Source organism: Haplochromis burtoni, unplaced genomic scaffold, assembly GCF_018398535.1.
Source record: "Haplochromis burtoni strain Fernald_Lab_line unplaced genomic scaffold, NCSU_Asbu1 Contig_5, whole genome shotgun sequence".
Classification (NCBI taxonomy): Eukaryota; Metazoa; Chordata; class Actinopteri; order Cichliformes; family Cichlidae; genus Haplochromis; species Haplochromis burtoni.
This window is the reverse complement of record NW_024582366.1, coordinates 1,025,409-1,052,624: the sequence shown is the minus strand read 5'-3', so window position 1 is coordinate 1,052,624 and position 27,216 is coordinate 1,025,409. Positions and strand designations below refer to the sequence as shown.

Genomic DNA, 27,216 nt, shown 5'->3' with positions numbered 1-27,216 from the left:
CACACAGTGTGAAGTTTCACCAACTGAAAGATAAAACAGGCACACTACAGATGAATGCATGTATGCACAATGACCCACAAGAGCAGAATACAACAACACTCAACAACAAAACCAGCGACTGAGATGAATGTGGAGCAGGTGAAAGAGATAACACGGGTGGCAGTTATCACGCTCGCCTGTGCTGTGGCGGCCCCAGCCGAGCGGATGCACTGAGTTCCTGTTTGAACAGCGCTGGAAGCCTCTTCGTTCTCCTGCTGCAGGAAAGGTGCTCGCCACTGGTTGAAAGGAAACTTCATGCATACGAGAAGTTTTGGATGCATCACTGCAGGGGTGCAATGAATCAAAAGGCAGAGATCCATGTGTGGGAGATTAAAGTCCCAAACAGAAACACGAATATGAAAAATAGTCAAACTTCAAGCAGAGGTGGGAGGATTTGAGAGAAACGGAATCAAGATTTGGGCAGAAAAAGAGACCCGTAAGAAAAAAGAAAACGAAAAAAACAGACGCTATCGTGAGGTCTGAAAGATTACATCGCATCGATTTAATCTTTTCTTTTTTGAACATCTAAAACTGAAAAGTGATCTCAAGCCAGGGTAAAAATATTTAAGACTGCGTCTGTTTTAGTCTCTGCAAGTGGTAAAAGATGGACTTTCACTATGCTTTATAATAAAGCCAGGAACAATGACATTCATACGCACACCTATGTAATCCATTTAACCTGTAATGAAAACGTCCTGGAGTCATCCTGACACAATCTCCTTTTATGTCCCTTTTATGTTCATTTTCACCAGCTTTACCTTCTTACCCTCCTCTCAGGGCTTCCTGTGTCAGGGTCTCATTGTCTCATCCTGTTGTGTTTTAAGTATAACCAGTCATATGTATCCATTCTCATTTTTGTAATGATTAACATCCCTTTTTTCCCTCCACCCTCCCTGCCTGTCATACATTAAGCTATTTCCAAAGGAGCATGACAGAAGAGGTAAAATGAATAAAGAAGAATTATTAACAGCTAACTGCGGCTCCACCAGATCACTGAGTCACACTGAAAGCAAACGGGGTAGAAGGAGGTGTTGCTTGAATTTCAGCTTTAGATTCCTGTTTGTATTTGAATTACATTTACATTATATCACATTTAAAGTTCAACAAACTCCCCGGTGAAAACACTTTTCTGAAGTTCAATAAATGCATGATGCTTGGTAGGTTAATTATTGTAGAAAAAAATGGTACATTTAAACAAAAGTCTGCAAACAATCTGCGTGTGGAAACATAAATTCATCTAAACGAATAAATGATTGTTTCCCAGACTGCCAAGACTCTGCTGGGAAAAGCACAGGACAGTTATTAGATGGTGTTTTCTTTCCTGTAGTAACCTTGCAGTTTCAATACAATATGTATAAAATCTGACAAGTGCCTGATATGCTGTAAGTAAACAGAAGTGAGAGTGGCAGCTGGATGAGAAGCTGCAGGGAGGTGGCAGCAGTGGTCAGGGTCCTCAGACTTGTTTGCAAGTTCTCTGACGCGTTATGTTTGGCAGTCAGGGCAGCGATGAGAGAGACTGCTAATCAAAGAGAATAGTTTACAACACATTTGTTTGCAGTGTGACAGCTGAAAGATTTCAGTCCTGACAGGTAAAACAAGTAGCTGAGCGAGGGCTTGCACTCCTTCGGGAAACTGTCATAAATACTGCAGCTTCAGCTCCTCATCGGCCGGCACGCCAGAGCTCTGACGCTAAGATAACACATCGTAGTTGTGAATTAACGGTGTTCGATGGTGTTAGTGACGGAGCAGCGATCGAAGTCCTGCACATCGCCACATGCTCGGCCACATTTCACATGACAAACAATCATTTGAAAGGAACATGACAGTTGTGATGAAAGCTGTCTCTGCAAATGTCTGTTTGTGTTTGCTTGGCCTTACATCATAATGTGCTGCATGTATCGACTCCGTGACTTATTGGACTATTTGTCAAAATGTGCAACGCCCGCTGATTGTTGCGCTGCAGAAAGCAGAATGTACATCTATAAATACAAAGCACGCCCCTACGAACGATGTCGTGTGTGGATTGTGTGTCACAAAGAGGCGACATTTTCTGTGGTTGTTGCCTTTGAATTTTATAATTGAGTTGAATGTTCGGGAAAATGAAGCGTGACTGGCAGGTGGAAAAATTCAACATATAATTAATGCTACAGCTTTGATTACATTTTGCCAGCTTGAAAAATGACATTTGCAATTACACAGTTCTGTGAGCTACGCTGCCGTCTGCTGCTGGTCCTATTGTGTTTGAATAGTTCAGCGGTGGCTTCAGAACAGGAGGTTCTGCTCCCCGACTCAGGTGGGAACCATCGGCATGGAGATCTGGGTAAAAGCTGATCTCTTTAGAGAACAATAACACCAGACGGCACTAAAACGCCAGCTTCTCATATAAATGAGTATTTATCATTTTTATGCTGTAAATGCATAGTTGAGCAAAAAAGAAAACACAGTCTTAATGTTTTAAATCACAGAAACACAACGAATAAATCGCGTATGTGAAGCAAAGTTAAGCTCCAACATTTTGCATGCTGTGGGAATAAAAAGCAACTTTTCAATCTTTCTTTCTAAAAACAGTAAGTGTGACAGAGACAGTTTCCTGCTGACAGAGGCCTGAATGAAACACACCGTGGGGCTTTCACACGTTGAGTAGGAGGATTGCTCTAAACTGACACACGGTTATTCATTGTTTATGCAGTCGGTTTACCTCAGGTATATTACAGGTGTTCAAATCAGACACAGACACACTCAGTAAACAGAATAAGAGAAAGGAGAAAGCCGACTGGGCTCCCAGGGAGCTGGATCTCTTAGTTGGACTGCACTGAATTAAGCTCCACTTACCTCCACATGTTTTTGGTGTATTTAGTCAGTTTTAAGTCACAGATGACTCATTTAGTCATTCTCACCTGGACTACATAACTGGAGCCGCAACTGTGAACGTGACTGAGTGCTGTTATACTTACTGGACTGAGCTGTCCTGCATTCAATAGGCTGAGTGAAGACGCCTAAGCCCATCTCAGATCGGGCTGCCAGGGAGAAGACGTACAGCGTGTCTGGCTTCAGACCATCGACTGCATAGGAGCCTGCTGCATCGAAAGTGACGCGGTGCTGTGAAGAGACGAAAGAGCACAAGGTCACGAGGGCAAAAATGAAGCCAGGGCCTGATTGGTCTCAACACAATGGAGTCTGCAGACAAAGCCTGGAGCTTCTCGAGGAGGCCGAGCAGCCTACCTGCCAAGCTCCTTGTAACATTGACGAGCTGGTGCAGTAAAGAGAAGTGGAGCTCTTTTCAGCATGCTTGCCTTGTACAGTGGCCAAGCAAAGCTGTCACCTCTCCACCCACAGCTCTGCTCTCACTGTTTCAGCCCTGAATACGCTGCAGTTTGTCTCAGCTTCTCTCTCTTCACACGTACACTTTAGAAAAACAGTATTGCACGAACAATAAGGTTTATGATTCGATGCAATATGTGACCAAATGATTGTAACTTTTCGTTACTGCCATGACTGTTTCTCGTGTGCCTTAAATCTTTCTCAGTTACTTAGTGCAGAGATTTTGGGCAACAGGCAGCTGTTCTTGGAGTTTGGTGGTTGGCATATTTTTCTTCCTGAGATAAACGCTGGTGTTGTTTAGGGCTCGTAATATGAACCTGTGTGTTTTAAGCCTGTGTCTGTGGGAAACACCCACAACTACTGAAAAACCTGTCAATGACATCATATTAGGGGAATCATAGGAGGGACTTTTTTCTTGTTTTTGTAGTGGAGGAGGTGCATCACACCACAGACAGTGTAGTTCTTGATGCACAACAGCCATCAGCTCATCCAAGCTCTGTTTTTGTAATAGATCAAAATTACAGCAAAACCCCTCCAACTCCAGTCGCTTCAAAAATATGGAGACTGGGTTTTGATTATCGATTTATCGATTAAAATCAATTCTGGCTTGGATAACGTGATATCGATTCATTAAAACCCTGAATCGATTTTTTAAAATAAATTTATTTTGGCCTAAACGCCAGAATCTCAGGTTAAACCTCACAAAATTTCAACAGCCACCAAACAGCTAAAGAAGAGAGCAGGAACACGGAGTCTGCACAGAGACGTAAACACAAAGCTCGACCCGCCGACGCATCAGGATCAGTGAGCTCTGACTTTCTCACCGACGGCACGGACACGGTCGGGGCTGAAAGCCGACGGCTCGATGATTCTGATGTTTCGGCGGCGCTTTGTGTTCACGCCCTTTTTGCGCTGATTCTGAAGCTGTTAGTTTGATCTCTCTCCAAACAACATTGACTGAACCAGCAGCCAAAGAAGATCCAAACTGCGCTTCACATAAACATCGTCATGAATTCACTCTTAGCTTTGCTGTTTTGCTTCCACCAGGATAAAATCTCACTTCAAGCACAGCTCTCTCTCTCTCTCTCTCTCTCTGTACTGAACAGTTTCTTAAAAGTTTGTTTTCTTCATTATTCGCTTGCTTGTTACGCACAAGTCTACCGTTCTTACAGCCTGTCGGCCGCTGTTTTTTCCTTTTACTTACTTCCGAAAACAAAGCCTCATTTCTGCTGTTCAACACTGAACAAATTTAAACTTTTTAAAATTATGCAAAATTGCAAAACGCTGTGTCTCTAATCAAACCTCTGTAACTTTGCTTCACTTCAGCAGCATCAGGTAATGTTCATGTGTTGATTGATAGTTTTTTTCTGTTTTTGATCTGCTGCAGAATATTTTTATAAATCCCAGACCAGGAAAATCTCCTTCATGTTTTATCCTCAGTTACTCTGACACAGAGGCGTCGGCTGTGACGCTCACAGCTTTGATAAAGTCTCGCAAGTGTCAGCTTCCTTTTTATAGATATAAAAATATGGAAATGTACTGATGCATGATCTGAATTATAATAATTCTGACTGTCTGATGCAAAATTTCCCAGATTCAAATCAAATCGAATCGAATTGGGGATCAAATCGATTCGGGACCTTGTGAATCACGCAGCTCTAATGGAGACTGTGGCATAAAATCACCCAGACCTCCTCGTGGATAAATCACAGCAAGAAGTGTTCGTGATGTGATGACATTTATCAAACCTGAATAAAGTGCAGACACTTTGAACTTACTAAAAAGACATTAATGCAAATACACAGCCTGAAGCACAGCATAGCTCCTAGCCAATAAAGATTTTACAAGCAACATCTCAGTGGAAAGAAAAGATTTCTAAGGGGGTATTTACCTTGTCTGTGGGATTGTTGGCTTCCCAGTACACCAGTTCAAAGCTAATGATGGGTTCCTGGACAGGCCAAAGCCATGACAGCATGATGCGTGAGTCTAGCTCAGCCTCACCGTCAAAGTCAGACGGCTGAGCTGGAACTGCAGGAGGAAACAAAGAGATGTGTTAAGATGGAAACACAAAGTGTAAGAAAGTAGAGGAGTAAAGCAAAGCTGGGCGAGGACCTGCCCCTGCCAGGAAATCCACATTTGTTGTTTCGAACAGGCAGGTAGGTAAAATCCTGGTGGCACATCTATTCACATCATGAATAGATGTGCCAACAACTCAGGCTCTTCCTGCACTGCTTTCATACATGTACAAAGAGTCATCGCTACATTTCCGGGTGAAATTATGCCAGCAAAGTATAGAAAACCAACACCTGCCATGAACCAGTAAATTCTTGGAAGCAAGAGCTATATGTATGCAAAGAGGTTTAATATGTTCCAAGCCCTGTAACAATAGAGTTAAACTCAAAGAAGTTAAAATTCTAGACAATGAAAAAAGTATTTAAGTTGAAATATCTTGTGTCAGCCTGTGAGAGTCCTGAACTCATTTCATTTGCAGCCCGGGTATGGCGCCATGTTTCGTCCTGTCAGGCATAGCTCACTGTAAAAGATGCTGTCTGTGACTAAAGCACCAGCCTGTCCTTGAACATAAGGCAGGTGTAGCCTTAGCAAAGAAAATGATGCGAGCCAGAAATGAATTCTGTGCAGTTGTGCTGGTAACAGTGAGGTTTATGCCCACATTTACCACAAGCTCAGGCTGGCTTTACCCTGCTCTTAGTGCGGGCTTGTACAAACGTCTGGGCTGCCTGACAGCAACCTGACGCTGACATCTCTTCTTATAAAAATAAATATAATGCAAACGTGATTTCGTTATTTTTTTAATCCTAAAAATCACAAGAGATTTTTCAATAGAACCAAGATGACCTCAAAGCCAGACTTATAACAAAAAGAGTGCACTACTGTATATATCATTCATTCATAACTAGTATCACCCTGTGATGCTGGAGTCCAAAGTGACAGCAACTGTTTTCAGAACAAAACTTTGCCTCACACCAAACAGTTAGCAATATAAAGCACGAGTCTCTGCACAGACACGTGCAGCCTAACTCAGCTGGTCTTTAATCTTCTAGCTCTCTACTACAACGTCACTGTGATGCCGGACTGTGCCGACGTGGGAGCGGCGCAGCTAATACGGTAGCTCAGTCCATTCACTGCTAATGAGCGAGTGGGTGGCGAGTGCACTGCCTCTGGCTCCCTCTGTCCAGGGTGAAATATTCCAAGCACCACCAATGGAGCTGAAGCGGAGCATTTCCTGCTGTGTGCTACATGTGAGGAAGGAGAACTTTGGAGAATATCCCAACCTGATTTTCAAAATAAAAAAAGCCTGATGAGTGAAAATGGGTGTGATTTTTTTTTCTAAATACATCTCAATCACGAGATGCTTCATGAACTGGCACAGCCATCAAAACTGTAACGAGACCTGAAATATAATTTTACCAAACAGCACATTATGGAACACAAATGTTGTTTAAGACAAGAGCTGAATATTAATGTGAAGAAGTGTTTAAGAGGACGTAAATGCTCGAGTTGTAACTTGCTTATGCAACAGCAGGCAGCGTTTGCTAACACGTGCACACAGTAAATGATCTGAATAACTCTTCACCTCACCAATAATCGGAGCCAGGCGCACGCTGCTTATGATACATTGCTCTGCAGTGATGTAGTGAGCATGTTCTCACCTCCCTGCCTGGTTTTGATCTGTAGAGTGTCAGACGGAGGCCCATCTCCCACTGAGGTGAAGCCCAGCACCCTCAGGCTGTAGGTGATATCTGTTGCCAGGCCTGAGATGGTGGTGAAATGGCTGTCATCTGTGTTGTGCTTCTGCCAGGCGCTGAGCGGGGCATCGTGATCTGCGCTGTAGTAGACCCGATAGCCCCGGATTTGGCCATTGGGCTCTTCGGGAGGCTCCCACTGGACCAGCATGGTGCTGGAGCTCAGCATGCGTGCCTGGACATGAAGAGGTGGTGATGAGGGTGCTTGCTCACTTGTACGGGTGTCCACGATGCTGCTGGGAGGACCCCGGCCAACGTTGTTCACAGCCATGACACGAAACTCGTATTCAGAGAAGGGGCTGAGGCCACCAATGCTGTAGCGGGTTGTGGCGACACCATCTACTTCCTGGAAACCGTTCTCAGACAATTTGGCACGATACTGAATAACATAGTAGGACACAGGTTCTGGGTTGCCGGAGTCCCAAGTCAGGGTGACGCTGGTAGCCGTGGTTTCTGTCACAGTGAGGGAAGTGGGCATCTTGGGAAGAGCTGTCAGAAAGCAGAGACAGACCGAGTCAGAAAAACACGTTTCTCTACTTTCTCCATCTACATTATTCTTCCTCTCCGTCAGGAAAGTCACCCGCTGATGCCGGGTACACAGAGCTGTTCAACATCGCCAATCTAACACTTCATTATTATTCAGCTTGCTTCTGTCCTTTCCTGATCTGCGCCGGGCCAGTATTATGTTGCCAAGCAGATGGGTGCATGTCCTCCTATGTAAATCCATCTATAGTCATCCAGACCTGAGCTGCAGATCATCAGAAGTGCATCTACTTAATGCAGCCACACAGCAGAGCCTGGATTTTAACAGGATATAAGATAAGTTGCATTTTCTCATAGAAGGGAGGAAAGAAATCCCATCACTGCTTTGTAGATTAAACTTATATGTGTGCGTAAAACCATAATGACTGTTACAACATGTGGACGGGCATGTTTATTAGCTGCATTCATACATAGCGCTTGTGTCAGGTGAGATGTGCCGACTGCAGTGGGTCTGCTGATTGCAGAGTTCAGCTGTCTGTGGAGATCGTAACAGCAAAATGCAGGCAGGCGGTTCATCCACAGACACAGTAAATGGTATTTGGCCCGAAACTTTAGCTGCTCCTCAGTTCTGCTTCTTCTCCTGCGGCTTTTTTTGTTTTAATCACCTCCCTGCAGAGGAGTCAATGCTAAAGTGTGGCTTCACTCAGGATTTGAACCTTGTGGTAATCTTGCTCTTTTCTTAAAACATTGTACTTTCCACACTTTATAAAATATACTATATGACTGACATGACCTGCAGACACAGGCCAGAGTTTGTGCTTCTAAGACCACTTGAATTACAATATTTTCTAGTCCTAAAATACTTCTTAAGTTATTATCTTCATTTTGTTACAGATTTGCACGAAGCAAAGCATCTTCCAAAGTAGTGACGGCCAACTCAATTCAATAAATCTACTCAACCATCTAACAAATAGAAAATGGTAAAAGATCAGAGGCAAGAAATAATGAAGCTATCGTATCAAAGACTTTATTAATTATAATTATTCTCTTGCTTTGTTGTTGTCACTCAGTCAGCTCATTCTGTATCAAAGTGTTATACTGAATATGAAGTTTGACAAAGAGAAATAAAAACAGCCTGGATTAGAAACACATGGTGGCAGTTGGGACTTTGAGCTCAACCCTGTGAATCTGTGAGCTGGTCCAAAGCAGAGCAGCGGGGTGCAGAAAAGCTCACGGGTTGCCTTTTGGGATGAAACCAGTGCAACCACAGGCTTTTAGCTCTGCTGCTCCAGTCCTGACATCTGCCTCATTTTCATGCAATGCAGCCAAGCTCTTCTTCTTCTTTACAAACGCGTGAACCCCAGCAGGCTGGGACAGAATGAAGCCGTTGCTCCTCATGCAGTTCCCATCATCTGTTGCCACAATATCTGATACAGTTCCCTCTGAAAAACAAGCTCTAAGAGCTTCAGTTTATGAAAAGCAAATAAAAGTAAAAGCACAGCTTTTTAAAAATGAGATCTGCTGATGAGATCTGTCTGTCACCTCGAGTGCTTGAAAATGATTTCTGACTGCTATCTGGAGACATTTTCCTAACGTCTGTTTCTACTGTATGGCTTCAGTGTGTCATGTGGGGCTGCTGCTCTCCTTTTTTCTTTTTAAAACAAATATTGTTTTAATGCAGAAAGTAGTTTCTACTGTGATGTGTACAACAATCCCTCCTGTGCACTTTTCTCATGCTACTGTTTGTATATTTTCACCAACACTGCAAATTCACAGCTTTCACCTGGTTTCAACAGGAAAACCAGACTAGGAGAGACTTCAGGCCCCTGGAGCCACTGTTACAGGAACACAGCTACGGAGGAAGTGGCAAATTTTACTGACACAAGTGATCCAAACAAAAGCCAATTTATTATTTTTAAAGAAAAGTCCTATCAGAGCAGCAGAGGTACGAGTGTGACCATTTATGTAAAGACAGATTCACGGCACAGTACCTACACTGGACTTTCAGCCAGGGCACTGGGGTTTATCTAAGATGTGAAACATTGGCTTTATATTTTTTTCTGTTTATTAGTTTCTATTTGGCTAGAAGTGGAAAGAAAACCCATTTTTAAAAAGGTAGGATTAGGAAAGAATAATGATTTAGTTTAAATGCTAAAATCATTATTATCCAACTGTTGCGCATATTAAAGAGCTCTTTGGCACATAGCCTGAAATCAAACTTCTCCCACACACAACCAGCTGCTGCTTCATATTTTTGTTCATCAAACTGTATATAAAATAGGACCGGGATCTGAAAAGTGCAGCTAATGCAGCAGGGACTGAAACCTGTTTGATCTTATTAGCAGGGTGCATCTCCTCTGCCAAAACAAGCCAAACTGTACGTGTCTATCAGAAAATGATCCCATTGTTCACCTCATTTATAATCTCAGCAAACACTGCAGATGAGTTTATGTCCCAGCTGTTAGTCCAGACCTTCCCAAAGTGTGGGGCCCCATTGCAGGGGGGGGAGTTATGAAAAGGGGGGGAAAAAAACAAACAAAACGCTTGGACACTGCTAGCACGGGGCGCCCACACAAATGCAGAGCAGGAGATGAAGCATCGCTGAATATGTTTCATTCTGAGCCAAAGACTAGAAAATATGGTGAAGCAAATCTGCCCTTTGGCTTCACCTGCACAGGTGCCGAGGTAGGTCTCCCTGCAGGGTTGGTTTCCCCTGCGTCTGGAGCAGCGCTGGGCTGTTTAGATCACGGACAAACAGGATCCCACATTCGTGATTTTTAGCGAACATTTTTCTTGTAAAACGAAGGGGGGCCAGCAAAAAAAGTGGGAACCACTGTGTTAGTCTAAGATATCACTGAATACTTTTATAGAAAAAGTGTGTGTGTGTGTGCGTGTGTTTACCAGTTATATCTGAAATGGCCAAAATGCTCAACCAGAAGCTTCCAAATACATTTAGAGCTGATTCAGGCGTGTACACGTGGTAAAGCTGACTGACTAAAGTTCAAACAGAGCATCAGGAAGGGGGAGAAGAGTGATTTAAATGACTTTGAACGTTGCTTGTGTCAGATGGGCTGGTTTGCATTTTTCAGAAATTGCTGCTCTTCAAGGATTTTCCACAAACACCTCGAGACCAAGAGGTGGTGGAAGGTATCCAGTGAGCAGCAGTCCTCTGGGCAAGAATGCTTTGCTGATGCCAGAGATCAGAGGAGAGTGGACAGACTGCTTCAAGCTGACAGAAGGACAACAGCAACTCAAATAACCACTTGTATGCAAAACACAGACCTTGAATCAGATACAGCAGCAGAGAACTGCACTGCGTGCCCAACACAGTACTTTCATTTAGCCTAAAAGTAGCCAAATGAAAGTAAAGAAATACTGATGGACACAAACCCCTCAGCCTCCTCGTAGATACACCTCCCCTCAGCCTCCTCGTAGATACACCTCCCCTCAGCCTCCTCGTAGATACACCTCCCCTCAGGCTCCTCGTAGATACACTCCCCTCAGCTCCTCGTAGATACACCTCCCCTCAGCCTCCTCGTAGATACACCTCCCCTCAGCCTCCTCGTAGATACACCTCCCCTCAGCCTCCTCGTAGATACACCTCCCCTCAGCCTCCTCGTAGATACACCTCCCCTCAGCCTCCTCGTAGATACACCTCCCCTCAGCCTCCTCGTAGATACACCTCCCCTCAGCCTCCTCTGGTATTACTGCATTATTGCTGCTTCGTTCTTGAGTGATCGCATTCAGATGATTTTTAGAAAAGCTGAGTTCTGACCTTGAGGTTGAATTCACCAAGATTCAAAGATTCATCAGAGGTTTTAGTTCTTGCATTAACTAGATTTTCAGAAAAGTTGACCTCCGACTTCTGACCTTGAGATCAAGGTTACAGGAATTTGAACTCACCTGAGATTTTTAGTAGATGCACCTATCATATCAGTTTCACCCAGGTGACTTCACAAGATTTTCATAAAACTTGAAGTCAACATCAAGGTCACAGATTCAAACTCGTCCAATATTTCACACCTATAGTATCAAGTTGAAAGTTCACACACTTGGGTGTCCACACTGCCTGCTCCCAGCTGCCCACCCGGGTGGTGACGATAAAAACAGTGTTTTATTGCTGAGGGATAAAAACCCACAATGAATCAGTTAGTGGAAGAAAAGGAAAAGCAAATACAAAACACAAAGGTCCAAAAGCAAACCACATGATAAAGCAATGACTTTCATACTAACATAGACTTTCTACATATCTAAGTGTCCCTTCTGATTGGATTACAAGATTTGCAAGACATTTAATGTGAGATTCCTACTTGAGCAGTGTAGAAAACAATGAGCCTGCTGTAACAAAATATGTCAACATCTACTATTATAAAGTTTATTATAAACTGCAGAAAATGTCCCATATCTAAACTAGAACTGGTTCTACCAAAAACTAAAATGACCTGATTTGACCTGCGATAACTAAAGATTACAGCTGCAGAGCTACGAGCTCCTGTTTTCTCAATATAACAAAGATACTAGGAGCACATTTCTGCTGCTGTTGCTTTTTCTTCAGCTGATCGTCCTGTATGAAAGCTTTCTATGTGTTAGTCCACTCACACCGCTGCTCCTGTCAGTCAGACATCATCAATAACACAATACATCCAGAATCTAAAGCAACACAAATCCTGACGTAAGAAGGATTTTGTTGCTCGAACAAGAATAAATGTATCTTCATTTTTTATTAGAGTACCACCTCAACTATATGGACACTGTAAATGAAAAATGGCACTTGACTTTATGTTATGTTAATATATTCTGCTTTTTGCTGAGGCTATTACACACAGGATTGGGGATTTGCTTTGTTAATGAACACTAAATGACATGCAGGTTTTGCACTGCAGCGTCTTTCCAAGCTGTCCAAACATGTTCAAATATTGATATTATTTGTTGTGTCAGAGAGTGCATGTAAGGAGCTTTATGCATACTTTATTTGACCCCACTGCTGCTGCCTCAGTGGGGCTGGGCAAAGCCATCCTTATCAAAGGCTCAGTATTGTCCAAAGCCAAATTCATTGATCTGCATTTGCATTACCAAGGCACAGCGATGTGCTACGAAGACAACAATTCTCTCTTAAATAGTGACAGCATCTACATTTGGAGTTGGTTGTTAGCCAGGTGAACATGCATCGTATTTTCTTCTCCCCTATTTCTCCTTTATGTTGCTGGTTAGGTTTAGGAAGGTAAACTTTGTTATACTAAGAAAAAGGTCAGTGTTTGGTTTAAAACATGCTCCACTCCAGCCCTGCAGCAGAAAAACTGACTTTTTTGGTCCTTTAAAGGCACCATATGCGACAAGATCTGAAATCTGGTGCACGTATTCCAGGTTTAATGATGACTGATGACATTTGCGCACCTCCTTCACGCGTGATCACATCAGCAAGTTAAATAGGGCCTAAAGTATGCGCTGCAAAAACATCTAAGAGGCTGTTGGATGATGACCAGGAGCTTCATGAAGCCAGCGCAAATTACGCCAGGCAGAACTGCATTTTGATTTAAGAAAACTTCAGCACTAAATCTGAGAGTCACACAATCGGACCAATTAATTTTTCTCCACTGTTCACCGGGATCATATCACACGCCATCCCACCCCCACAAAGGTGAGTGTTTCTTACCCTTGACTGTGATCTGAGCTGTAGTCTCGATCATGCCCAGGGAGGATATGGCCACACAGGTGTAATTGGCAGATTGGCGGATGTTGGTGAGCTCCAGAACATTGCGGCCAATGGGCATCTCATCCTCCCGGGTCAGCTCCACTTCACCACTTATCCACTTGACGTAAGGCATGGGAGCGCCGACTGCGACGCAGGTCAGGTTGACGCTGCCTCCAGGCATCACCTCATGATTGGTGGGGGGGATGGAGAAACGGGGCGGCACACGGCGAACTGTGGGAGTACAGAGGAGCAGAGTGAGAGGGGACAAAGGAGAGGGGCGGGGTGTAGGGACCACTGGACTGATTCAGTGTTTGACTGGGTTGGCTTTTACTGTGCACTGTAGACCAGTGTGAACTGGTCAATGAGCCTGGTGGAGTTTTACAGTTTGTGTCTGTTTTATGCTTTTAAAATGTTGAGTCATCTTAAAGCCAATTTCTGGTCAGGAATTTCCCTCCAACCAGCTTCGCATGAGATGATCAACATGTTGTATTAAAATAATTAATACATTATTAAAATTACTGAATAAAAAACTGGAAATTATGAAAAGTATGGCTGAGATTAAATTATTAAATTAATAAATTGCTGAACATAATGGGCACATAAATGAAATAGCTAGCTAACGTTTTAAATAAAACAATGCAAATCATTAATTAATGTATATTGTAAGGTCTTGTTGCCATGGTTACTAATATGTCACATGTTAAATGAATTATTTTGGCAAAACTTTTTTTATTTAACCTTCTGTGCCAATGAAGAGCATTTCATTTAAACACCAGCGATTAGCAGTGAGCCATCCATGGTAAATACCAATGATCGATGTTAAAATATCGATTCAGTCTTTTATGTTCTAGAATTGATTCTCACATTAAAATATCGATATTTTAGTCATTTAGGGTAAATCTGTAGTTTATCATTAACAGGAACACAGTGGAAAGAAACTATCATTGGGAGGAGGAGGAGAAGGACGGGTGGTGCTAGGGCGAGACAGACGTCTCAGGGAGTCCTTTAGTGCTGCAGGCAGGGTGTTCAAATAGCCACAACTTCAGGTTATTTATTTCTATATGATAATTCTGCATTATTAAGTGATAAGAACAAGTAATCTGATGTCCTGTAATCATTATGATGCTATAATTTGAGATACAATAAAACATTAAGGTTTTGTACCAGTATCAGATCAGTATCATCGATACCAACACTAACGCCACACTGATGGAGGTCTGTGGGCTGTGAACCTAAAACTGGGACTGCATGTGACAGCTCCTCTGTCTCACTTGGAGAGGTTTTCATTTGCCAGAAATATCTGACTGAATCATTACACTGCTGTGGTCATGTGCAGAAATGTGTGCTTTGGAGAGCCATCTATTGATTATACTGAGTAGCAGGTTCTGCATAATCTCAAGCAGTGGAAGCTGCAAACACAGCTTTAAGTGGGCTTTAAGAAATTCAGTTTCCTTTATTTGCTGTGTGAGTGGGAGAAGGAAGGTTAACACAGGGCTGACGTGTCAGACATGAGAGAGTTTCAACCCTGCTAACAGTAACCACATTTCTCCAAAATATAATGGTTGTGACTGTGACTGTGGTTAAGTGGTGCAGTTGCTAAAACCAGTAGACGAACTGGTTTAATACATACGCTAATAGTTTTGGATGGTTGATCCAGTTGAAAACAAATATACACATTTAAACTGAGAGGTGTTGTTAAAGAAAGGACGTCCTTGCATCCAGTGTGCTACGGGCCAGATGAAGAAATATTGGGAATCACCGCCGTAGGGTGCCACGTTCACCGAGAAACTGGGTAAAATGAGAAGCTGTGTTTAAAGCATGTAACTGGATTTCTCTGGAAAATCTGGGGTTTCCTGCTGGGCTGCAGGGATTAAATTGCACCTGGAGTCTAATGCGCGGCAAGGCGGTAGAGTTTCCATCGTGTCGTGATGCTAAGGCACAAAGTGTGCTGGAGCGAACGTGGGATAAAGATTCTCCTCCAGTGTTAGCTCTCATCCCTGGAAATCTCCCCAAAGTGTTTGGATCTACTTCCTCATTACACAATGACTGAATTAGTGCAACAGTCCTGTGTGCACATCAAGTCAAATGCAGACAGCTCTGTTGCATAAATGAAGTCCTTGCTCTTGACTTAGGCGAGTACACAGTCACGAAAATCTGACTCACAAAGTGTAATTTAAGCCCTGAGCCAGCGTGTTGGTGTGAGAAGCTTACAGTGTGGATCAGAGGCTTTTCTGGGGTTTCATTGTGGTTTAACTAAAGAAGAGGAAGCGCAGGGTTACACATTCTAGCCCTCACTGTAAAAAAATCTGATGTAACAGGAGAAGCGGTGAAGTTAGAAACTCGGAGTTTTCTTCGTTTGCACATAGTGTTGCTGATCAATGACTGACAGCATCCAGAGTGCTGGAGAGCATGCGTGGGCTAAATGTTACTGTGGTGCAAGAGATAATGCAGCATTCTGGGTGCTGCTCATACAAGAACAGCATTGTTTGCTGACATGGTAAGCTGCAGGCTCAGAAATGCAGATGGCTGGCATTAAGACAGATTCCCAAGGAGAAAACTAATGTGGAGGAGGAAGAAGAGAGGAGACAGGGCAAGCAAAAGGAGGAGGAAGAGTAGGCGGAGGATTCAGGGGCTGCGAGCTCAGTTAGGTCAATTCTCTTACTGCTGCTAATCACGTATTTTATTTTGGAGGACAAACACGCTGAGGATTTGATTAAAGGTACAAAAAGGTCAAATGAGAGTAAAAATACTTTTAGGGCTGGAACCGCTATTCATCACTGACAATAACTCGAAGTTACTTCAGACCAGTAATTCTAGCTTTACAAAGATAGACACAACATGCTGAGCTGACGTTTTAATGGCAATGTTATGACGTATTTTTTGCACTTGTGTTTAATCTGCAGGAACGGACTCTTCAGAGCGAATTTACCCTAAAATATTGAAGGAAGCTGCATCTCTCCCGCCAGGCTTTTACAGCATATGTGACAGTCTTGTAATGGAGGTAGTAAATTTTCAATAAGTGCACAGGAAAAGTCAGGCCTTGATTTCCCAACTGACCTTCCAACACACACACACACACACACACACACACACTTCACACAGGTGGCGCTTCCTGCTAATGTGGGAAGTGTTTCCTGCCAACTTTGTTTATCACGCTAAACGATTTAAAATCCAGACTGACTGAGATAACATCAGATAAACTTTTAATTTTACTCACAGCTGAGTGACAGAAATACGAGGCCGAAACCTGTAAAATGTGATTGCCAACTGTGATCTGTGTGTGTGCATGTGTGTGGCAGTAAAATCAAAACACTACAGCCAGCAGCACATCAGCGATCACAGTGACAGACACCATATCACTGTCATTACCTGATTCAACTCTTACCAAGACAAAGGGGGGGTAGGCAGAGCTCTACAACAGGGCATGTTAGCTTCAGCTGGCCAGCATTCACCAGCACTGAACTGTTGTTATTGTGTACACAGGGTGTTTGACCCTACAGACCGCTGCAAACATTTCAGTTTTACATGACATGAATGTAAGAACACAGCAGGCGTCGTAGGAGGTTTTTATATTTGTTCTTTTTATCCGTTCACAGGTGTTCAGAAGTTTGCAGGAGCTGCATTACATACGATTAAGTCCATATTACTTCAGTGAACCCACCCAATGCTTAATATCAACACGGTGCTAAGATTAACTCACTCGTGCAATTTGTGAGTAAAGTTCTGATCGAAATACTGCAGTTATTTTATATTTTGACATATATACCTGCAGCTGACATGACATGAAGTTTTTTATTTCTTAGTTTAGTTTCTTGGTTTTGTAAAGTCCTACACAAGTCATCAAGTCAACCGATGCATTATTATTTTTGGTTATATTACCAGTTTCACAGGAAACGAACAAAAAACTAGCATGCTTCTGTCATCTGTCCAATAATGGGATACAGAGAAACTCACTGTCGAATATTGCATTTAATCTCCTGCCATGTTTATGACATATGAGTTACACTTGATTTATGGCAGATTTGGGAAATTCTTTAGAGATACAAGCCAGAAATGTTTATGTAAATCTTTTAGCATAGCAGCTCGATAGGTTTTGGGAATCAGTCCATAAATATTCAAAAGCCTTACCTGATTTAACTCGATCGTGGTTATGTTTTGAACACTTCCAGATGGTTTGCAGGGTGGCTGCTATTTTTAGATCCCTGGAAATCTGTTTCTTACCACCTGCACTTTCCGATTTTATCATCTCAAACTTGTTGAAATCACACATTAACTTCTGCCTCAAACTAACTCACAGCTTTTGTGAAGAGGTGGTTAGCTCACTGGTTGAGCCTCACGGCTGAAATTCAGCGACCGGGCGTGAGTCCGAGCTCTCTCCCCCTCTTTCCTGTTTCCCACGGCTGAACCGTGAAATAAAAGCAAAACGTCCAAAAAACTTCAAAAAAACAAAACAAAAACACTTCATGTGAAGGATCTTTGGTAATAAAGAAGAACAAAAAACAGACATGAACAGTTTGGGGAACACAATTCACACGTCTACTCACTAGATTTGTAAACTTTGTAAGAGGAAGAGTCACCAGCGTGGAGAGACATACAAACAGAAGCTGCACTGGATGCTTATGTATGTCAGATTATTTTGAGCAGAGACAAATGTATATTTTTAATTTTGTTTTGTTCGAGCCAATTCCCAGAACTTTTTGCTGCAGTTTGTGTTTTTCCTTCGTGTTCTTTAGCTCCTGCTGTGGTGTTCCTCAGGCACATCCAGCCCAGGCAGGATGTATGATTCCTCCCAGCTTTCTTCTAGCTGTGCGTGCCGGGAATAACTCGATAGTGAGGAGTCTAGCAGGTAATCAGATACACCTGACCCACGTGATCTGACCTGCCAGTGTGGAGGAGCAGCACTTCTAAGATCAGCTTCTTCAATAATTCTGAGCTCCACAAGCCAAGAGTGAACCTAAAACTCATTTCCAAGACTTGTATCCAGAATCTCATTTTTTTGCTTATGATCAGAAGTCAAGGCTAAAACAAGCTGGACTATGTGCTTGAAGAGTTATTCAGCTTGTTTTTCATGCAACATCCACAAAACTGTTACTGAGAATGCAGGTTTTTATGTTTAGTTTAGTTTTTGTTCATCATCTCCGTCTTAAATAATGGTCAGGTATAAAAATAATCCCCAACACTCACATTAAAATCGATGTTTCGTGTCTAGTCGACTTTGTTGGGGCTTCTAAAAGCATCGTCCTGCAGCACAACGTGGAGGATTTATATTTGTGCTAATCAGAGCTTTTTCATATGTGAATGTCTGACATGTGATGTGACATCAGTGCCGTCCGACTGGTCTCAGCTCAGAAATACTGCAGTGAGCTGGTGTCTGAAACACACACGTAGAAAACAGGTGTGGAAAACATCCTGAGCTGATTCTCCCAGAACGGCCTTCAGTCCCGTCAGCGAGGCAGAATTGGCTGTAACAAGTAAATGCTAGTGTTTTAGAGTACTCAGATTACTTTATTTTAATAGGGTAACATAATAACTTATTAGTTACAAATTACAACGTCATGGTTTTAGGGACCCGTTTGTTTTTTTACTATATTATTATTGTTAATATTATTAATGGTAGTATTAGTATCGATTCTTAATTTATTATTATTATATTATATATTATTATATATATTTAGTGTCTATCAGTTGCCATAAACCATGTTACAGCCAATCAGGACAGTTTGCTAAATTCTGCTGATATACTTTTAACATTTGCAAGCAAAATTAAGTTGTTATTGCTGAACATCAGTAATAACTCACAGCAGTAACTCAGCAGCCTGAACTAATGTTAATAGTAAATTTGTTAAAGTGAGTGACTGAGCAGGTCGACCTACAGGGCTGAGGGAGAGCGGGCTGTACTGCCATGATTTTAGGCCTTTCTAAATCAAAGGTTGATGCTTCCCAGTACTGCAGGGTAACAGGTTCATTATTAATAGCCATAGTTTTGTAATGCAACGCGTTACTTCTATCATATTAGTGGGGGTCATACCATGTTCTCCTGCACTGCTTGTTACTCATATCACTGAGGATCGTTTGTTAGGCCTCCTTGATGGGACCGTGTGACAGATAACAGAAATCTAACCATACAGTGCATTTTACGCCTGCATGGTACTTCATCAAACTAATTCGTTTGCACTTGTCATATGAATGTTTGATTCAAGACATTTAAAACTGACGTGTTTGCGTTCAATACTTAGCAAAACTGTGAGACGGGTGCATGCTGGCCAGAACTGTGAAAATCATCATATTCTTATGTTAGTCAATTAAAAAGTCACCCATGGACATGGAGGATGGTCACACTACGATGACAGTTATCAACTCTGCAGTTAAACATGATGGTGTTACTGCAACATTTAATCTGGATGATGGCCTGATGGTGGATGTAGGTACTGAGTGAAACTGAAATCAAACTTAGTAGCCAAGATAACTTTGAATAGTAAGAGATACATGTTAAGACCAACAAGAGTTAAAATGCAGACAGACTCGTTTTTTTACTGGCATGCCAGAGAAAAGAGACGAGAGAAAGAAGGGAAAGGGAAGGAGAAGGGAGGAGGGATAATTGAGGCAAACTTCTGAAGCCAAGCCCGAATAAAGAAAAAGCTACAGTTGTAGAAGAAGCTAAGATGGAGAAGCTGCGATGAATGGGGAAGCGAACATCTGTGTGCACGGTGAGGGTGTGCATGCAGCAGCACAGGTGTAGAGGCAGCAGCAGCATGCTTGCTCGTGAAGAAATGAATGGGAGAAAGGACTTTTATACTAACTGGCATCTCTTTTCCCTTTAACTGGACCAACAGGAGCTCAGCTTTAAGTTTAATGTTCACTGTATCATTTTTTCCTTAATTTTTCATTAATAAGCCAAACTTTCCTTCAAGTGAACTGCAGGTTATAACACAGTATGCTGCCATTTGTTTAGAGATTCTGGCTGTTTTTCAGTTATGTGTAAAATATTAAACTTTGTAGAAGTGACTTTGCAGCCCAAAATCTGTTACGGGGTGTTTGCTTTATCAGCTCACTAGAAAATAAAGATGCTGGTACAATTATGTACTGCAACAGTTCGAATTTTTAAAAATATTTTTAAAAAATCAATAAGACATGATAACTATAATAATATGTTGCTGTAATCCCTGTAATCTACTGACTGATGTCACTTCTGACAAAATGAGAAAACAACAAACACCGTTAGTGTGAGAGAGGGTCCATGTTTGGGTTTCACATATTTGGATTCATAGAAATCAAGAAATGTTTGAAACATAACAGCAGTGCAGCTGAAAACACAAATGAAGCTACACAGATTTCTGTGAGGCCTTTTAATCTGCATGGTTTGTGATCAAAGTAAAGAAAGACTTTGATTACTGCACAATGTTCGTGTTGGCTGACCGGTGCAGCTGATCAGTGTCTGCTGGGGCTCACCTCCTCCTTATAGTGTTTGCAGTATTAGTGAAATATTTAATTTTTGTTAAGGACATTAGATGACAAATTATCTGGTTAGCTGTGTAGCGCAAATTTTCCACGACTTTGCTTCTATTTTGGTGAGTAAAGTTCAAATATTTTATTAGTCTGTTACTTAACACTAATTAGCAGCTCTGTGTAGGTGTGTTGTCCATATACAGCCTATGAAAGTTGCGAGCGCTAGCTCATAGCTTAGCACTCCAGTCTCATTTATGATAACCTCTGGCTCCAAAAACCCAACACTGGTCATGGGTACACTGCTAAGGCCTCAATATGTTGGTGACCGTCTGCAAACAGCCAATTGCAATGGAAAAATGTGTTGTTGTTGTTGTTGTTGTTGCACTTGCTTGTGTGAAACTAGTCACAGGTGGTCTATGGTACCAAAAACCTCCTTCTGGTTGTTCTGGTCGCTAGTAGGAAGTCGTACTTGGCGGCGTTAGCTTCCATGAAAAATACTCGTCTGCCAAGTAACACTGAAACTGCGAAAACTGCAGCTCAAACTGGAAACAGAGAAGCTTTTTCAGACTTCCACTGCGGGGCACCCTGCTAGCAACCAAAACAATCAAAGAGCTTTTTGGTGCAGCCCTCTCGCTGCAGCTGATTGCAGCCAGCTGTCCAAAACCCCTCACCACCATTTCCCCTGCGACCAGATGTTGCTGATGTATCCAAAGGATTTCATGGACTTGTTGCATCACGACACATTTACTGTTGTTGTTCTCGCACAGTTTGCTTTTTTTTATAGGACTCACATTTAATACATTTTGATGATAACCGGGTTTGACTGGATTGCATTTCTCTTTTTAAATGAGAACTCACTGCAAAAAAGCTTTTTCAGAATCATATAAACACTATTAATTGTTCCAGTCTTCTCATCTATTTACTTTTATTGCTTCTTTAATTTTAAATGTGTCACTTCACCTTGGAAAGTAATCTGTCAGGATTAAATTTAACTTCCCCTTTTTGAACAATCAAGAATAACACAGTTGGTCAAATTAGCTAAATAATGTTATGGAGATTTAAAACTAAGTGCAGCATCGATCGGCACCATTCACTGACCTCAGATATAAAGACAAGGGAAACAAGCGGCACTACAAGGCTGTAAATTCACATATCAGACACAAACACTGGGGCTAGAGCTGCAATTCTCTCCTCTAGTAGTTCACTTCCACTTCTGAGCTCCTCCACATTCTGCTATTAATGATCCAGCAGTAAGAGTCTTGGAAAAAGCTGTAAACATGTCTGAGGCTATCTTTTCTTTCTTTCTTGCAGAGTGTAGTTCTGTAGCAGACGAGAGGAGAGAATGGTGAAAGCAGTGTGAGCTCAGAGCCTGCCGCTCAGCCTAATGATGGTCAGGCAGCAGATGAGAGCTGGGATGAGCCATGCCTTTGAATTAGCCACGACAACAAAAACATGATCAGCATGCTGGAGAGGACCTCATGAGACTGATGCAACATTTTGTGAAGTGAGCACAAACTCTGAAACCAGAGATGTTATGCAAACACTCTGCTCCATTTTAACCAGGAAAGTTGTGAGGCGTGTGAGACTGGCACTACATGTGTCATCATCGTGTCACTGTCCTGAAAAACAGCTTTATAAGAAGGGCAAAAATCTTGCACGACAGTTAGGCTGTTAAGAAGGTTTGTCAAAGAGTAACCAGGCTAACAACTGATTCGCTGTCAGATGTTCTAAGCTATGATATCCATGAGCCTGATTTAAGGTAGACTGTTGGGTTACTCAGAAAAGATCAGCTTCATTTTCCAAAGTTTTTGGTCGTAGAAAATCATTTGCAACTGTGGAGCTGGTCTGTTTAAATGTAAATATTCATGATCCCGTCAAGCTTCTTGTCCACAGTCGAAAATCTAACATTAATAATAATAATAATAATAATAATAATGTGTGTTGGACCTGTGTATGGAAACACATTACACTTACAGGAGCTGTTGGGCTATGAAGCCCACTGCCTGGATGACTTTTACACACAATGTGGATTCAGTGACCCCACTTTACATGTCCTGCCACTGCATGGCTGATTTGCTTTGGTTCCTAAACACTTCCTCTTTGGCATATCTAAAGGGAAGAAACTTCACAAACTGATTTGCTGGATTGATGGCTTCCTTTACAGTAACATGCTCAAGTTCAGCGAGCTCTTCAGAACAGCCCATTCTTCTACAGCGTTTCTACACGCAGACGGCGCGGCTAAATGCTTCTTGTTTTAAACACATGCTGTCGTTCTAATCAGGCATTAGATCATAATTATCTTCCCTTTCCTGCAAGTTCACCAGGACAAGTTTGAAATCTTTATTCCCAATTTGCTGTGGTGTACAGGTTTGTTGCCTTTGTAGAAAATACAGCAGCTCCCTAGACGCCTTACAACACCAACTCAGTGCCACGTCCTCAGTGTGATCCTTTCCTGGTGGGAAATTCACTTTTTAATAATGTGCATTTATGACATTTAAAGTAAGACATGCTCATTTCACATTTTTTAATGAAGCAGGGTGCATAGAGCAGGATGTGATGCGGCTCATATATTAAAGCAGGGTGGGGTGGGTTGAACATCAGTGGAGGTGAGGGGCAGGGTGGTTGCACTGTAGGGTTGGGGTCCTGAGAGAGGCCGGGACGGGCCTGAGGCGCCAAGCGAGATGCAGGCGCGGCACGGCTCCAGTCTGCCAGGCCTTGGCTTTAAGAGGGTAAAGAGTGAAAGAACCAACCTTCCCGTTGATCTGAGTGGTGAGATTTGGATTGGTTTTTTTGGATGGCGGGGTGCAATGGCGATGGAGGGATTTAAGATAAAGTGAGAAAGAAAAAAAAGAAACAACGAGAGGGGCAAAATAAGGAGTGGGAGGAAGAAGACAAGGAGAAACAGAGAGAGTAAAACAGGCAAATATCTGCTTATCCGTTAATGAGTGAAAAACAGCCTGTACACATCAGTGGCACGCACACACACACACACACACACACACACACACACACACGCACACACACACACACACACACACACACACACACACACACACACGCACACACACGCACACACACACACACACACACACACACACACACACACACACACACGCGCACAAACACACACACACACACGCACACACACACACGCACACACACGCACACACACGCACACACACCACACACACACACACACACGCACACGGCATGTAACAACCCAACGCAAACCCACCATGCACACAATGAAAGATACACTCTAACGTAACAAGAATAAGGCACACAGGGAGATCTCACAGTAAGGACCCCCCCGACCCCCCAGTCACACACACACTTTCCCTCCCTGTCTTTAACACTGCTGCAGCAGCTGAGCCCTCCACAGCCTGTGAATTAAGACAGCATTAAGGAGGTGGAGGCTTGCTGACAACCAGACTTCATTAGGCACACAAAGCAGACGTTGTGTTACCGCTCACATTTATTCTGCTCATTGACTGTGGGGGGAGCTCAGCCACACAGCACCCTGAAATCAATGAGCACATAAACATGCTGCCCTAACAGGATTAATCCAACACTCACCTTGGAAATTATTCTACCATGAACCCAGTCCGTACTTAGAGCAGATTCATTTGTATGGAGGCGCTTCGGATTAGCTAACACCGAATTCAAAGGACACTTTTTTACCCACTAGCTGATGAAAAGATAAACATTGATTAAAAAACTGTAGTAACAGAGTTGTAAATCTGCTAAACCCTCTGAACCTGTGAATGTTCCTCTCACCCACAGACAGAGCAGATACCGGGAGCACTGAGAATGGAATAGAATAGAATAGAATAGAATAGAATAGCCCTTTATTGTCAGTGTACGTGGGAAAAAACTTTGAATTTTGGGTGGATCCACATTTGGACATTGACACAATCATTGATATTTTTACAGTTATATAGTAAATACGAGCCTAAAGTGCAAACTCTCAGCTTTGATTTGAGGGTATTCATCTTTACATTCATTTACCGCGGGCTGCCAGGATGAAGTAAGTAGAGATGCTCAAACCTCTCTCCCCCTAGGCACCGCCTTAAGCTTTTCTGGGGGAAATTGCACTGTGTCTGCCCCAGGTGTGTCAGAAACCCCTCACCTAGGAGGTGCTGGTCATATGTCTGAAAGCAGTGCCTTTACTGCGGCCTCTCCTGAAAGGTCCATGGAGTAAACTAAGAGAATGTCTGGAGGAAGCTCATTTCTACTGCAAGGATCGGCAGTCCAATTCTTTTGGTCACTATCCACAGTTCCACAGTAGGCAGTAAGGGTTAGGGTTAGTAGATCAACCAGTAAATCAATGGCTCTCCCTTTATCACGAGGGACCAGTCTGTCTGTTATCATCATGCTCGACTCCTCCTCCATGCTACAGTATCAGTATTTCCTTCATCTGTTGAACAATAATTTCAACTCAACCGTTCTGAGTGATCACAGGATCCTTGTGATGGTAGAGAAACACTATCAGGAGGTAGGAACAGCATTATCCACAAGTTCACCACGCTGTGAAAATTTCAGATCAGTCTGTAACAAAATTCCAAGAGAGAAACTTATAGACTCATCATCACTGACTAAAAACATGCTGAAGACAGTACGAAGTCAGGGCATGTTTGACTTTCAGTGGCACTGAGTCACTGCTGTTTACTGATGATGTGACATATGACAGAAGTGTGAATTCTGAATTGGGCGACACGCCTTCTGCTCAGAATCAGCATATTTCTGCAGGATTGATAAGACGGAGCAGATGGGAACATACGTAATGACCCAAAACATGCTTGAAAAACAAACCCAGAAGTTTTTAGAGGTAAAGTGGCTGACTGTCAGTCGAAGGCTGGCGAAGAAAAGAGCTGCAGAAAAGTCTGGAATCAAAGAGTCATAAAGAGAGCTGTGGTTTCAGGGAGGCGCTTCCTGCAAAAGATTCTGGACAAACTATTAAACAGAAACATTTTATTCCTGATTATGTGAATTTGCACAATGACCAGTTGTTTGGTGGTTCATTGGTTTCAACCCCTTGAAATAAAGCTGAGAGTCTGCACTTGCAGCATGATAGTTTCATTTGAACTTCACTTGTGTCACTGTCTTAAGAACCAACTGTATTTTCTGTATATTTTACAAGCTTTACATAAGCTGCATTGACTTACACATTTTTAGGCAACTTAATAACGAGGCTTTTCCAGTAAGTTAATGAATTTAGAGGTTTTGAGATGCTGCTGATGTAAGACTTGCCATCCATTAGTGCCACAGCTTACTGGAAAGAAAATATTGTAAAAACAAAAACAAAAAAACCTCAACTGTCAGTCTATAACCCACAAATGACAGGATCACACGTCTGTGGAACTGCAAACTTAATACTAAATGAAGGCTTTTAATTTCTTCCCTATTTTTACAGCTTTGAAAGCTCAACAAAAGTTAGTGAACCTTCAGTAAATATGAATTACTCTTTGCATTTTTATCCAATTTTCTCTATATAGGCACTAAAATATTATTAGACCCCATCAATGGTATGGTTGTGTTAAAGTGCATCTTTAGGACACTAAAGCCAGTTGATCTGCAATGTTTAAGTTAAAGAAATATTTAAAAGCTAAATGGACCAAAGAACTTCCTGTGCTTTCCAAGTAATGTCTTAAACGTGGACTAAATATTGACACACATTCACTCCCAAAATAGTCTCTCACGTCCATCAGAAGAAGAAGTGAAAACAAAGCATGTTAAACAATAAAATGCAGCTGCCTTCATGTGCAGATAGGAGGATAAGCATCGAGACATGAGAAGTAACATATACGGTCAAAGTATATGACTGACACCTGAGTGGAAACGAGGCCAGAGCGACAAATATAGAGAAAGAAACTAAAAAGAGATGAAGAGAGACACTGGTGGGGAAGGAAGACAGACACACTGCAACATATTTGTGACATATGTTGCAGTGATTGCTCAGAAGCCACAGTGTGAGATGAGAATGGAAACGCAAATACTGGCACACCTAGAGAGGTTACAGGTTAAATCAACAGAGGCAGGAACCTTGAAAAGAGAAGCAGAAACAGAACAAGTCACATGCTTTATCCCCTTAGCAGTCCTATTAGTCCCCTAAACCATCCAATGTCCCGTGGGCGGTACGTCCGACTGCTAACAGTTTAAGTTCTCACTTTGTTGGCTGCGGTTCCTGCTGGTGGCTCAGTGGAGGATGCGTCTTGTAAAATGACATCAAATATGTACATTTATGTGGAAACAAACAAAGTGTCCTCAAAGCTATGCCTGAACTTTCTTCACTACCGAGATGGTTAACTGACAGTTCTCTTTAGTTCCCAAAGGCAAGTTTTTTATGTTATTCTGAGTGCTGTGCTACGATCTGTTATTTGGAAAATGATGCACATGCCGTGTTAAGTAGATAAAAAATGTACATCTGTTCACACATATGTACTTTCAAGAAAGGCACACACACACACACAC

The 27,216-nt window shown here is 42.3% G+C and overlaps 1 protein-coding gene across 1 annotated transcript in view; it reads right to left on the bottom strand.

Annotated features, from left to right (window-relative positions):
* Positions 1-27,216, bottom strand: part of ptprfa (protein tyrosine phosphatase receptor type Fa) — a 243,987-nt gene that overhangs the window by 108,326 nt on the left and 108,445 nt on the right. Inside the window, exons 8-12 of the mRNA XM_014333895.2 lie at positions 23,496-23,507; positions 13,261-13,530; positions 7,032-7,613; positions 5,252-5,388; positions 2,994-3,138 (exon numbers count right to left, since the gene is read on the bottom strand). Of these exons, the coding sequence (XP_014189381.2) occupies positions 2,994-3,138; positions 5,252-5,388; positions 7,032-7,613; positions 13,261-13,530; positions 23,496-23,507 (1,146 nt within the window). The remainder of the gene's footprint in view (positions 1-2,993; positions 3,139-5,251; positions 5,389-7,031; positions 7,614-13,260; positions 13,531-23,495; positions 23,508-27,216) is intronic.